The following is a 14338-nucleotide window of genomic DNA, read 5'->3' on the forward strand; positions in this document are numbered from 1 at the left end:
GCCATGTGGCCTTGGGCAAGCAACCCCATTTGCCTTGCAAAAACAAAAAAAAAAAAATGAGGAGTGGTCACTTTAGTTGAAGAGCTCAAGGATGACTTCATGGAAGAGGTAAGATCTGCATTGAGCTTGGAAATAAGGAAGGGTAGAGATACGGAATGGAAAGAAAAGAGAAGCCCATGATAAACATGGTGGATTGCAGAGGTACAGGTATGGAGAGGAGAATGTGCTGGCTAAGAAGTAAAAAAGGGAAGTATACATTTGGCTAGAACTGCCTATTAAGTAGAATAATGGAGGAAAACTGTGGGAGGTTATAACCAGAGGGTTTATACTTAATTCCTTAGGTAGTAGGGAACTATTGAAAGACTTTGAGTAGAGTAATGACTTGATCAAAATAGTGAAATAGAAAGATTACTGAAGCAATGTTGTAAAGGATGGATTGAGATGGGAGGCAGGAAGTCACCTCAGGAGGCTATGGTTTGATATATACTTGAAGTAGTATAGTTGAAAAGGGAAAAGAAAGGAAGCACTGGAAGCTAGAGCTCTGCAAGTATGCAATGGAAGTGAAGAATTATTTAGATTGCTGTAGGGTGAGCATAAGTCAAACATGACTATGAAATTTCGAGAGTGAAGAAACGATTGTACATATCAACAATAGAATTGAAGGATTTAAGAGCAAGACTAGGTTGTGTGGGTACTATATGCTCATTTTTAACCTCTTGAGTCTAAGGTGCTGGCAGGATATTCAGGAGGGAGATCTGTTAGGCATTTAGAAATATGACATTAAAATTTAGAGTGGATATCTGTGCTGAACATACAGATTTGGAATGCATCTGCCTATTGGTGATAAAAGAATCAATGAGAGTGGAAGAAATCACCAAGAGAAAAGTTGAATTGAAAGATCTCCTCTTATCCTGTTATAAAAAGAAAAAACAATACTAGAGACAGGACCCTTGGTGATCCCATTGATGTCACATTGATGATCACATTGATGTATTCTAAAATGGTAGGAGAGACCAAATAAATTTTATAAGTGTTAAAGTGTAAACAATGTTCTCAAGAGAGAGCAGGAAATCATGGTAATATTGAACACTTTCCAAATTGTTTTCTTTTTTTTTTTTTCTTTTTGGTTTTTGTAGGGCAAAGTGACTTACTCAAGGTCAAACAGCTGGGCAATTATAAAGTGTCTAAGGACAGATTTGAATTCAGGTCCTCTTGATTCCAGGACCAGTACCCTATCTTCTAGCCCTTTCCAATTTGTTTTCATCTGTTTCTCTTAATATAATCATGTCAGTCTATGGAGACAGAGTGGTCATCAAGTCTAAATCAAACTCTGAATTTTTTTTTATGGATGAGGAAAGTGGGGTAAGGTGGAAGTGTTAAATGATTTAACCAAGACAATACAACTATTTTGTGTATAAAGTTCTGTTTTGATACAAATGGTGAGTTCCCCTGAAATCTCAACATTCTAATTTTTATTTGGCATTTGTTCCATTTATTATATATACATACATATTTTAAAATCTGTACAGAGTAAAATACAAAATAAAACTGTTTCTTTATAAGTTATACCATTAAACAACTACTTTTTTTAGTTTAAAAACCATCACAAAAAAAAAAACCCAAATCTAGTCAGTCCTTCCTTAGTGTCATTCACAATAACCTTGGTATAAAAAATCCATACAGCACATGTGTACAAAATTGTGTACAGTTCATAAAAGCTGTGCAAAGACAGCCAAATTTGGCCAAAAGTCAGAGGGCTGGCCATCCCTCCATCCACATTTCACATTGCACCCAGAACCAAAAAGCCTTGTAGCTGGAGGTGGTATCAACAAGGGAACGAAAGGGGGTTGGTTAGAGAGTGCTTGACATATATAATATGGACGTATAAATTATAAAGAAAAAAATTTAAAGACATATAAAAAATATAAACTACCTTTTCTCTCCCTTAAGACAATGTATTTCCCAGTTGAGCGTAGGCTTGAAAATCTGATACAACGGACCTCAATCCTTGATGTGAGTAAAGCCTTAGTAGTTACTTCTCTGCCACTGTCACCACCCCAAACCCTATCCCAATTACTGTGCTGTGCTTACTAATATAATTGTGAAAGAAAGGGGTAGAGGCACAAATGGATATTAGAGCTCCTAGAAAGGATGTCGAGCTTGAGTAGACTATTAGATTTAACCATATCCCACTCTGTCTCTGAAATTTATGCTCTGGAAGAGCCCTTCTCTTCTCCAGGCCTCACTCCCCAACCCAAGGATTGATATCTTTTGCAATTAGCATTGAATTTATAAGGACCTTTACAACTCTGCTTTGGGGTCCAGAATTTCATTAAGCTTAACTTTTTGTTGAGGGTTGAGAAAGAGGGAAGGAGGAGAAGATCTCCTAGGAGATGTAGCCTATCTTCTGTGGAAAGTGGGTTTGAATGGCAAACTTTCTGGAGAGAGAGAGAGAGAGAGAGAGAGAGAGAGAGAGAGAGAGAGAGAGAGAGAGAGAGACTAGCAAGATTAGCAAGATAGGGGGGCAGCTCCTGGTTGATTCTCGGACCACTTGAGGTGGTACACCAGGCTCGAAGGCGAGGGGCTCCCTCCTCTAGAAGGGATAGCCCTTGAGAACCCCGTCTGTTTGTCCGTATCGTCCCCTCTTTGGCTAGGGCCTTCTAAGACACTGTGATCTCTTCCTCTCCCCCCTCGCCCTCTTCCTCCTCCTCCTCCGAGTCTGAGAAGTCCGATGGCTTGCTGGGGCTGCTCGAATGGGACGGGGAAGGGGGCAGCTGGGCTGCTAGCCGGTCGCGGAGGTGGAGGCGCTCGGGAGAGCGGTGGAAGGCCAGGGCGTGGTGAGGGCTGGCTGCGCCCAGAGCTGAGCTCTCGTCCTCTTCGTCCTCTTCCTCGTCGTCGACCCCGGGGCATTTCTTGCCCACGTCGCTGAGATCCGGGTGGGGGTTGAGTTTAGTAGGCAAAGTCTGTTCGCGACAGCCCCCGTTCGAAAGCAGCTCCCTCTCTTTGGAGTTCCGCCACTTCATCCGACGGTTCTGAAACCAGATTTTCACCTGCGGGACAAGGATGAGAGGAGGTAGGGTGAGCGAGGTTGCTGCCCCCTGGAGGGGTGGAAGTCCTGTGGGAGGGTGCAGCAGGGAAAACTCTTCTAGTGGGAGGGAAGGGGGAGAGAGGGAGAGGGAGAGGGAGAGGGAGAGGGAGAGGGAGAGAGAGAGAGAGAGAGAGAGAGAGAGAGAGAGAGAGAGAGAGAGCTTGAGGAAAGAGCTGAAAAAAGCAAAGGAGGGAGTGGGGACCCGAAAAGTGAGGAGAGAGAGAGAGAGAGAGAGAGAGAGAGAACCAGAGTTGGGGTGAGGAATCAAACGGAGGGAGGGGCAGGGGGAAGAAAGAAGAGTTGAAAGTGGAAGCAAGGGAGCTGAGAGAAGGGGCAGAAGAAGAACTGGAAAGGGGGAAGGGAGAATGTACAGAGAAAGAGAGGACCTGAGGGAGGTCAGTGGGGAGAAAAGCTGGGAAAGTCGATAGGAAGAAGGAAGGGAGGACTTGGACTATTTTCCTTTGCTTTCTTCCCACATCCCTTTTCTATCTCCACTTCATCCTGTATACATTCCCAAAATCAAGGAGAAGGGAAAAGATTAGAATTCAAGGGGGAGGGAAAGAAGAATAAAGAAACTATGGACCTTTATTTTGTATTGGAGAGAACCCAGCACCCATTATACAGCAGAAAAACAGGGCTAGTGTTGTCACTGTTTTATGATATAGAAACTAGTTAGTGAAACAGCAGGACTGGAACTTTTGACTAAAACTTAGGCCTCATCTCCATGGACTTTTTGAACACTGAGTTACTAGTCAATAATACAGGTTTACTACCAATTCTCCATTTTCATCATTTATTTCTAGATTTTTCCTCCATTGAATGAATTCCTGTTGACTGCCCAGTGGCAGGAACTAGCAAAGAGAGCTAAAACAAGCATTGGGAAACGCAGAGGAAAGTTACCCTAATCCTCACTTCATTTCCTTCTGAGGGCATTGCTCGTAGTGAGACCGCCTCCTGAATCTCACTACCTCCAAGTAAGAGATTCACTCCCCTCCCCCTTCGTTTTGACCTAGCTATAAATATTCCTGTTAGGATTTTGACAGTGACCCTGAAGCTCTCCTCTTTAGTTTCCCTGGTGCATCTCCAGGGCTCTTTAAAGTACTTTCCACTTATGGTCAGTTCCTTGTGCCCAGCTGTAGGAAGAACTGGGGTTTTGGCCTGTGACCCTGCACTTTAGAAGGGTAATGGATGGAATCATAGTCATCATGGGAGCAATTTTGCCAAGAAAACCCCAAGGACAAAAATTCATCCTGGTCATAGGCCAACAGCAAATCATGGGGTCATAGGGTTAGAAGGGCCCTAGGACAGTCTAATGACTAGATTCCAACCCCTTTATTTTGGAAGGTGAAATGACTTGTCAGACGTTATAGAGATACAGAAGTGGCAAGGCTGAAGATTTGATCCCAGCTCCTTTGACTTCAAACTCAAGGGCTCTTTCCACTGCATCGCTATGCCTCAAAAGAGGGCACTGACTTTGAAATCTGAGAACTTGGATTCAATCGATTGGGACTTGTTAGGTTCAAATTCTAATTTTTACCTGCATGACCGGGGTAATTCACTTAATCTCCACCTCAGTTTCCTCATCTATAAAATGAAGACATTGATCTAGATGATCGCAGAGGTCTCTCCCAGTTCTGGATCTCAAACTCTATGAAAGAAGGAGAGACAAGGAACAAAGAACCCTCCCCCTCACCTGAGAGTCTTTCAGGCCCAGTTTAGCTGCCAGCTTCTTCCGATCGGGTTTGCTGATGTACTTTTGCTTCTGGAACATCTTCTCCAACGCTTTCCTCTGCACATCGGAGAACACTGCCCGTCGAAGCATTCCCCGCCTCGGTTTGCCCCTCGCTGCCAGGGGCCAAGAGAAAGTGCCAGGAATGGGCACCACTGACGACGATGCTGCCAAGAGGGAGGGAAAGTGGCAAATGAGCTAGGGAGCAGGACCGCCACTGGGGAGGTGTTTTCTGGCCACCAGCTCGCCTTTTCCCTCCCTCTTTCCCGGCCCCTCCAGTTTTGCTTACAATTCTTTCTACCCCCCCCCATTCTTTCCTTCATCTCCTTCAGCTCTCTTCCTCCCCCTCCCCATCTCTTTCTCCCTCCCCCCCCCTCCCTTTTCTTTCCCTGGAGACATATATCCCAAGTGAATAGGCCCAGCACCTATAAACCTGCAATGGTGAAAAGCGCTTTCCGCCCAAATAACTTTCCTTTTCAACCGTAATAACTGGGATTAGATACGACAACTGAAACGTATAAAATAGTTTCAATAGTCGTCTGTTTTGTTTTGAATTTCAAAGAAAGGAGGAAAAAAGACTGAGCGCATTAGCTAAGACAGAGGTGAAATAAAATCGCCTTTTCCCTTCAACCCTGAACCCCTGGATTTTCCGAAGCTTTTATCAACAATATAGCTTCTACATTTATTCTTCGGATCAAAATGAGGTGCCTTCTGGAAAAGAAGAGGAAACATTTCTCTGAGGATGTAGGGATTTCATTTTTTAATCAACCGTATTCATCTTTTAAAATATTAATCTTTTCCCCTCCTTCTTTACAAAACTGAAAGAATTCTGTCCAAATACATGAAAAGTGGCAGCTCATTAGCACATCGACCGGTTCCCAATGGGTATTGGCATGATAAAAGGGAGAGAGTTTCGCCTTTAAAAAAAAAAAACCTCCCGAGGAGAGACAGAGATTCTAATGAAGCGTGAATGGTAATTGTGTAGTAATGAACTAACAGAAAAAGGCTGAGGACAAGCAGCTAAAGCCATATATTATTGGAACAAAAGAGATTTACACTTTCAAACTAAACACAACTGCATGCCAAGACCATTGGGAGAATACTGATGGCTTGGGCTTCTCTTCCCCAAATCATTTTCATTAAATGGACATGAAAAGCTATTTATAAACCTCAAGTTGTTATTGTTAAGGCATTGAGATAGGGCAGAAAGGGAGCAGATTCCATTATCTACAGCATGAATGAAAGGTTTTGGGGGGGGGTTGAATTTCCCCATTTCTCCTTTTAAAAATTAATCTCTTGTTCTTTCTGGTTGTATCAGGAGATTGGGAGATCGGTGTTTTGGGTCCCTGCCCTTCCCCATAGCTAGCCATTTTCCATTGAAAAACCAAATCTCCACTTGCACCTTTTACTCTGAGGCTAGACCTGTGGATTAGTTTCTGTGCTCAAGGTGTGGCGGCGCCTCCCTCTGGAGGAAGGCTTTGGAGGAGAGTTTGACCTCGAGTTCCCATCTATTGGTTTCTTATTCTAGATCTTCCGTGTTCTTTTGATATTATTTTGTTTGGGTTGGGGGCGTGGGGATTATAAGTAGGAAGGAATACTGAAAAAAGCAGAATGAGGGGGGTTGAGGGGGATTTCTCCCCACATCCCCCTGACTACACCAAACATCCCACACAACGGAGCACTCCATGTGGTCTTGTGAAAATGCTGAAACACTGAATGACCCTTAATGGGAAATTAGCCCATGGCTGGTAAGTGTCTATCAGCAGCATGGTAGAGTGAGTGCCGGGTCTGTGTGTGGCTGCCCAGAGGGAGCTGACCAATTGGTCTCGGTGCTGAAACCTTTGTTGGGAATCATGGCAAAGTGCACTGACTCTGTGGGAAAACGGCGGCCATGAAGAGATGCCAACAGCTTCTCAGTGAGAAGGGAACCGCCTCAAATTTGGACCATGACAATTCCTGCTAATTTGTAGAGCAGGGAATTGGAGCAAAATGTCAAGCAGTCACTGCTTGTGCTAAATAGGGCATCAAATTGGCGCGACTGATTCTTGAATGTTGTACTCCCTCCAACCTCTGAACCAGAGCATAACCTCTAGGAATGGACGGAGAAATATTACTTAGGGGTATGCAAAGGACGAGATGGCTGGCGAAAGAGAAGTCAGTGAATGTTCAGCAAGGAAAGAAAAACTTGAGACGTACCTGGGAAATAAGATGATCTGATAAAAGGCTGGAAGGATCCTTCGAAATAGGGAAAGGAGAAACTCTTGGGAGGCACGCTCTGGAGCAAGGCAGGGGAGGTCTCTGAGAGAGAGAAAAGGAAGAGGGAGAAAAGGAAGGAAAGAGGAAGAGGGATGGTGGGAGGAAGAGAGGGAGGAGAAGGAGGGAAAGGGGGAGGGGAGGAGAGAATATTTAATTACTTAGTGGATTCGTTAAGGGGGGGAAGCTCGACGTGATTAAATATGCCGTGGATCCTGCGATTACTACCCCCAGCCCCACCCGAAAACAATGATAAAGTAAATCAAACTGCTTTCTGAATTTATGGGTGGTTGTCATCGCTCCTTCTTCCCCCCTCCCAGAAGGGTTGCGTATGGGCTGTAAGGAGAGAAACGGGATTGGAGTAGGGAAGGGAGGGATCACAGCACGTAGCACATCAATTTTTGTAATCGTGTATTTTAAAAATCATCCCTTGCTCAAAAAGTGTGGCTAAGAGGATCATCTTGCCAGCATCCTGAGAAAGGCAATGGGAGAAAGAAAACGACGGCGGGACTCTGGCAGCCTTATTTTGACTCAGGATCCTGTAAAAAAGGCTAAAGGAGAGCCCCGGATTTGGTGAGGCTCTGCTAGGGTCAGTTAAGATTTCTTAGAGCCTCCCGGCTCTTGAAATAGCCCCAGCCTTGTCTTCGAATGGGGGGAACTAAAGCAGCCGAAGGAATCGTTCGAGGCTCCCCACATCCTCCACCCTTCTACCGAGGCGAGCTCCCGAATGTGTCCTTAATTCCTGGGTCTCTTGGTCACTTACCCGTCCTGGGAGAGGAGGACAGGATGGCGTTCACTCCGAACTTGAGAAAAGTGGCTTCATTTGCCGGAGAGGCAGAGGTCTGCGGAGAACACCCTCGTCGGCTACTGGAGGCTGGAGAGCTGACGAGGTCTGAGGTCACTGTGTCTGTCATGGCAGAAGTGGCTCCTGAAGTTGGAGGGGACAGACTGGGTGGGGGGACGCTGCGGGGCAGGTAACTCCCCGGCCTGCTGATTCGGATCAGATCTTCCACCAAGAAACTGGAGTGGCCGGAGAAGGCAGACTGCAAGGACTGAGGCAGCGTGAGCGTAGGAGTGGGTCTCAGGAGATTGGGATACACTGCTGGAGGAGCAATGAGGCTAGGGAACATCATCTCAGTAGCTTGCTTTCTTTTCTTTTCTTTTTTTTTAAAGAAATAATCTTATTCAACGTATCCAACAGGAGACTTCTTCCCTCCCCCTCCCACCCTCAGTTCTCCTCTCCTCCTTTGCCAACTTCTCCAGGGAAGATCCAGCGAGCCAGGGTGACAAGAGGTCTACGTGGCCCTTCCTGCTAGATGATGGGTTTTATAGTGGCCAGTCCGCTAAAGCCCTTTGAAAAGTGACAGCTTGAACAATGAGGTTCAACAAAGTTCTCCACTTGAGCTTCATTCATCGAGGGCCTTGGGAGCTCTGATTGGTGCAGGGGTGCAATTTATGATTGGATTAGACTTCATAAGCAAGCAAGGCACAATGGCCTGGTAACAAAGAACGTGTAGTCATCAATTTTGCATATTGACCGCCTCTTTGGAATACAGTGTTCCAAAGGATCCCAGCAGGGTTTTTGTTCAGAAGCAACACAGGCTAATTAAATGCCTATTTAAAAGTTTCCAATGACATTATTTTTGCCTTATAGAAAAGGAATTATTTAAAGAAAGCACTAAATTTATTTGCTGCTCCCTCCTGCTGAGTTTAAAATATAAATAAATATTCATATAGACTCATCTGCAGGTTGGAGGGGGGGAGCTGCAAAAATACAAATCAAGGAAGGCTAAAATAAAGTTTTTCAGCAGTCACCCCACTCATCTCAGCAGAAACGTAAACCAGAAACTACCCGGAGGTTGCAATCAATATATGTAGGTTATTATAGTCTAAAATACCACAGAAAAACTTTAAATGCATGTTTTCGGGATAGGAAGGTGGGCTGTTTTGAAACAGAGAAGGATGAACTTTGATAATCTGGTTCATTTACGCAGGATAAAATGTATAGCAATCTCCAACTTACTAGCAAATTTGCAAGGCATCCCAAGCTTCGTTGAGATTCTTGGGACGAAAGACAGGGCATTCTAAACTTCTGAAAAGCAGAATAGCCTACTTCGAAGATTCTGGAACTGTGGAACAATTCCGGAAAAAGAAAACCCACCCATTTCCAAAAATCAATCGCGATGGAACCAACAAGGATTTGGTTTTTTTCCTGATAGAAAAGTGACCCTTTCCGTTTTGTCTTCAAATACTTCTAACTCTCTCTCTCTCTCTCTCCCTCCCTCCCTCCCTCCCTCCCTCCTTCCCTCTTCCTCTTTCTTCCTGTCTCTTTCTCTCTTTCTCTTTCTCTATCTTTCTTTCACTCTCTTCCTTCACTCTTTCTTTATCTTTCTTCCTCTTTCTGTCTTTCTCTTTCTTTCGCTCTTGTGTTCTTTCTCTCTTCCTTCCTTCCTTCCTTCCTTCTTTCTTTTTTTCATCTTTCTCTCTTTTTGTATCTCTATTTCACTTCCTGAAAGACCCCTTTCCGATGTCAAGAGTCTTGAATGTTTCTCTCCTATATGACATATATATATCATACATACAACACACACACATAAATGTATATATACATATATATGTGTATATATATCTATGTTTGTTCTCTGAATTTCAGTAATGCATGTAACCGGTTCCAACTTCACCAAAAGGGCACAAGGGGGAGTGAAGGCGAGAGCAGGGATCCAACAGCTTTTCGCTAGCTAACTCTAAGGAAGTCGGGCCATTCTTATGGTGTTTTTCTAGGAAAATGGAATTCCCCCCAGTGCCAAAGCTTTTGCTTTTCGGTAGCCTAGTGATAGGGGCTGCTGAAGTTGATTTCACCTGATTTCCCTGTTAGAGGATATAACAGATGTGTTAAATGTCCCATTCAGTTCTTTACTGAGGCTGAACCTAAAGGCAGAGAAGTGTGCAGCCTCCGCCATAGGGCTCTTATCCTATTAACCATGAACTAACTGTCACCTTCAGCTGTTTTCCCTTTTTACTTTTTAACACAAAGCTTTCTCAAAAATCTTATTAACCAGCTTTATTTCTCTCGATGGTTTTGTTCGGGGCGTTTTGTGTTGATTATCTCCATGTCGCTGCTTTAACCATTCAATAAAAGTGCATCTGCGATTTATATCACATTAGGCAAGGAAGAGAGCCTGCTTAAGCTCTCTCTGGAATCAAATTAAAAAGTTATTTAGTGCAGGATTCTGAGGACCAGAATTAATGATGAAAAGTGATATTGTGCACGGTTTCGTAACCGGATTCAGCCCGGGGCTGGGGACGAGAGGGAGAAGAGAGAAGGAAGGAGGGAAGGGAGTTCATTTTTTTTTAAAAGACATATTTTTACTGGATGTTTGTCTATGGGGATTGAGGCACGAGTAAATGCAGTTAGGGGGTGGATGCAGTGGGGAGGGAACAATATCTCTTCAATAACTTCGAGAATTTCCTCCTTTTGGGGTTCTCCTATAAAACCAAGGACAACGTTCTAAGCTTAGGAGGACCTGCAGCAGGATGAATAAAGAAAGATCCCTTGGAAACACCTGCTCTTGAAACGGGGCTCGGGATTAGACTTTCCCAACTAAGATTTCCCAGGAAACTCAGATTTTTGCTTTGGGGCCATCACATGCTCCTTCTCTGATTGAAAAAAATTAGAGCATGCGATTTGTGGGACCCTCCTGACAGCTTTTGCCCTGAGGTGCTCCTTTTCGGAATTCCAAACTCCACTCCCCAAGCAAAGGCAGAGACCGGGGCAACCAAAGAGAATGAAATCTGAGAAGCCTCCTAACAAGACCAGAGTCCTCTCCAAATATGGCCCCTCTGGGGCTCAGGAGCGGAGGGACGAGAAGGTGTGATTATTCCCTTGGGGCAGGTTTTGGAGGATTGGAGTTTCTCTGCCCCCCCCCCCTTAAAATTCTCATCCTTCCCATTTAGATGATTTTGCTCTTTTCTTTCCACATTTGCCTCACTATAGACCAACTACCGGCAATTTCTCTGATTTAGAAGGGGGGGACTGACTTTGTTTTGGAAGCCTGGGTCAAACCCATGCTGCGATCCACGTGGACCTGGTGACTTAGCGCTCTGAAGAATTCTTTTGGCAGCAGGAGGGAAAAACAAAGGGGGGGGGTTGGGGCTCGACGCCCCTGAAAGAGGAGACATCAGAAGGAACCAAGAAATTGGACCAAAGGATCTCACTTGAAGTGATCCCCTTGCGCATTTCTTTTCAAAGTCCGCGATGGTTCCTAGGGCCGCGAGCCTCGGCGTCTGCAGCTAAGACCTGTGACTAATGGCATTTGACCTGTGCCCGTGGGGTTTTGTGCTTCCTGCCATTCGTTTTAATGTCGTTATCTTCACATTTATTTCTGAGAAGTCACTCGAGTTCTTTGTCCCAGAGCGGTGGGGCCTTTCTTTTAGGAGTTGAGGGGGGTAGGGATCAAAAGCTGGGGCGCACAGAATCTGGATAGGCGCCTGCCTGCATAGGTGACCGGTGACTTCTAGGCTTCTGGTCCGCTCGGGGGCAGCTTTCCTAATACAGACGCGGGGAGCAGCCGAAAGAGCAACCTGTCTGCGCTCTGCAGGCGCCCCCCTTAGCCGGGCCGAGGCACGGAAGCTGTGGGCTACCTGGCCTGGTTCTGCCCCCTTTGCTGCCCTCCCTCCTCCTCCTCGGGCCAAGCTGGGCACGGTGGGGGGTGGGGAAGAGGGGGTGGCAGGGCCTCTGCCTAGGGCACTCCAGGGCTCCCGGGGCGCCTCTCCTAGGGGGAGGAAAGCTGAGCCCAAAGCAAGCAGAACCAGAACTGGCCGCTCCTGGCCAGGGCGCAGGAGCCCGTCGGCTTCTTTCCTTTGGGGGCGGCTCCCCGGCAGTGCGGGAGGGAAAGCGAGCGCTTAGAACCTTGGCTTTCCTCCTCGGGCAGCCCTCTCTGATCTGAGCAGGCCCCGGGCCGGGCCGGGCCGGGCCAGGCCGCTCCGCTTGGCCGCGCGGAGCCTGTGCGTCCCGCGGGGAGGGAGGCCGCCGGACGCACGCCGGGGCGCCCGGGCCTCGCTCCGGCCTCCGCCAACTCGCTCCCCGGTCGCTGCGGCTCCAGGACCCGACTGCGAGCGGGAGCGGCGCAGAGAGCCGCTATATTAAGACACCTAGGGCGTTCACCTTCAGAATAGGCCGCGAGTCAGTAAGTACCCATTGGCCGGCCCAGGCTCCTTCTGGATTCTTCCCCCAACCCTTGTCCTGGAACCTTCCTCCCCCCCACCTCTTTTTTCCTTGAAAATCCTTCTATTGTGCCAATCAAGCAGATGGTTTGCAGGAAATATAGCTTGGCCTCGCTGACCGAAACTAATTTTAACTAGCTCTCCAAGCCTGAAACGTTTGTTTTGCTCTTACAAAATAGCTCCCAAAACAGCTGGCAAGGGTGAATTAAACCCATTAAAGACACATTTATAAGAAATTATATTCACTTAGGTTGCCCGAACCCCCTTGTGCAGCCTAAGAGGGGAGATGGGCGCATTTAAATGAGAATGTCCCCGAACACTACCCTCCTTAACATAGCCTGAACGTCTCAAACCATTTTACTAAATAGATTAACTTGAGCATTGTTTTGCATCACATCTATCAGCTTCATTAAGTGAATGGCTGAACAAATATATTACGCATGCATGAAAAGCTCTTTTGGGGACAGCCTCATTGTATCCTCAGCCCTGACAGGTGGTTAACTGTGTGTTGTGTTTTGGGGGGGGGGGGGTGCGTGCGTGTGTGGGTTTTTATTTGGACGCGAAGAAAGAGGATCTCGGGGAGAGTGCGCGGAGTCCGCTTTGGCGCCCGACATCCAAGAAGACTTTCAGTTTGCTCAGCCTCGCTGCCCCGACGGCGCCCCCCTGGGGACCTGGGGGAGGGGGGGTAATCGGCAGGAGGGGGAGGGGAGGAGAGGGTGCATGCGAGGGGGAATGGGGGGGGAGGCAAGGGAAACTGAGAACAGATGATGTCATCACGTCCTAGGGAATGAAAAGGAACCCGGGAATGGGAACGGGGAGTTGGGGCGTTCTTCGGACCCACCTCGTAGGTGAGACCGCCACCGGAGGGGAATCTGGACTCTGCTAGGATTCCTGTCCTCTCTTTTCTTTTCCTCTTTGGTTCCTCCTTGCTTGCTCCCTTGGAAGAGAAGCTTTTACTATGGATTGTCTTTTTTGGAGAGGGATTCCATTTAAATTCCTATTTGGGTCCTGCTTTTTTTTTTTGCAAAGCAATGGGGTTAAGTGACTTGTCCAAGGTCACACAATTAAGAAAGTACTAAGGGTCTGAGGTCGAATTTGAACTCAGGTTCTCCCTCTTACCTTTTTAAGGAACCATCAGCCATTTATATCTAGTCAGAATGAGTTTACACGTTATTTTTTTTTTAATACCGAGTTAGTTATGGGCCTGGGTCTGAGTGGAAATAGAGGAAAGTTTGAACACTGATATTGCCAGTTAGGATAAACCTGTTTGGAACATACCGTTTTTGAGGTGCGGGTTGGGAGACAAGGTATTCAAAGAAAGTGCTCTATCGGCTGCATTACCTAGCTGCCCCTTTCTTTTTCCACTTGGACCTGCAGTTCTCTTTCTGCCCTTCCACCTTGCTAGCCTTTTAAGAGGAAATTTCAGCTTAATGTTCTAGAGCTGCAAGTTCTCCAGGTGATGACAGCCGGCTGTCTCTACCTTCTTTTCTCTTCCACCCCACCACCCCAAGTCAGAATAGCTACAGTCATAGTTACAAATGGCAGCTTTCATTCCTCTAATTTGGGGATGCATGAGGGCCCCAGGGTAGGGAACAAGGAGCTGAGAAAGAGTACTATCCCAAGTCATCTCCCTTCCCCCACAGCCTGCCCAGCTTTTCAGCCAAGAACAAAATCGAATGAACTTAGATTAGTTATGGCTGAAGTCCGGAGATGAAAGTGGGAGGTGAGGGGGAAACACCCCTGAGCTTGCCATTCTGCCCCACTCCCTTCCTCAGCCCATTAGTTGAGGGTGATCAGAAATGACATGTTCTCTCCCTTCAGTCACCCCAAACCTTTCAGGTTACTAGCTTTGGTCCTTCTCAGAAAGCTTTATTTATTTTTGGTCTCCCCCCCCCCCCAAGCTGGAACTATTGATTCTCTTTGGTACTCAGAAAGTGGTTATGAAGGAAGGGACAGCCGAGATGGAAAGAAGAAACATTTCCTTATACTAAATGGCCTATTTTTGTGAGGGGGAAAAGCAAAAGGGATGGTCTTCAACCTTTTTC

General features: G+C 46.4%; 1 protein-coding gene across 1 annotated transcript; it reads right to left on the reverse strand.

Annotated features, from left to right (window-relative positions):
* Nucleotides 1-2660: 2660 nt before the first annotated feature.
* On the reverse strand, nt 2661-8203 carry DBX1 (developing brain homeobox 1). Its single transcript, XM_074227564.1, has 4 exons — nt 7834-8203; nt 7014-7115; nt 4782-4984; nt 2661-3050 (listed from the first exon to the last, which is right to left on the reverse strand). The coding sequence occupies exons 1-4, from the start codon at nt 8201-8203 to the stop codon at nt 2661-2663; spliced, it is 1065 nt and encodes a 354-aa protein (XP_074083665.1).
* Nucleotides 8204-14338: the final 6135 nt, after the last annotated feature.

The sequence above is a fragment of the Macrotis lagotis genome, chromosome 3, assembly GCF_037893015.1.
Source record: "Macrotis lagotis isolate mMagLag1 chromosome 3, bilby.v1.9.chrom.fasta, whole genome shotgun sequence".
NCBI classification, from domain to species: Eukaryota; Metazoa; Chordata; class Mammalia; order Peramelemorphia; family Peramelidae; genus Macrotis; species Macrotis lagotis.

Bases quoted from the DNA above. Each gene is read 5' to 3' on its own strand.
- DBX1 (XM_074227564.1), bottom strand. From the start codon at position 8,203: ATGATGTTCCCTAGCCTCATTGCTCCTCCAGCAGTGTATCCCAATCTC. The intron at 7,116-7,833 runs GTAAGTGACCAA...TCTCTCTCTCAG, and splicing joins GTCCTCCTCTCCCAGGACGG to AGACCTCCCCTGCCTTGCTC. The intron at 3,051-4,781 runs GTGAGGGGGAGG...CTTGTCCCGCAG, and splicing joins TGGGCCTGAAAGACTCTCAG to GTGAAAATCTGGTTTCAGAA.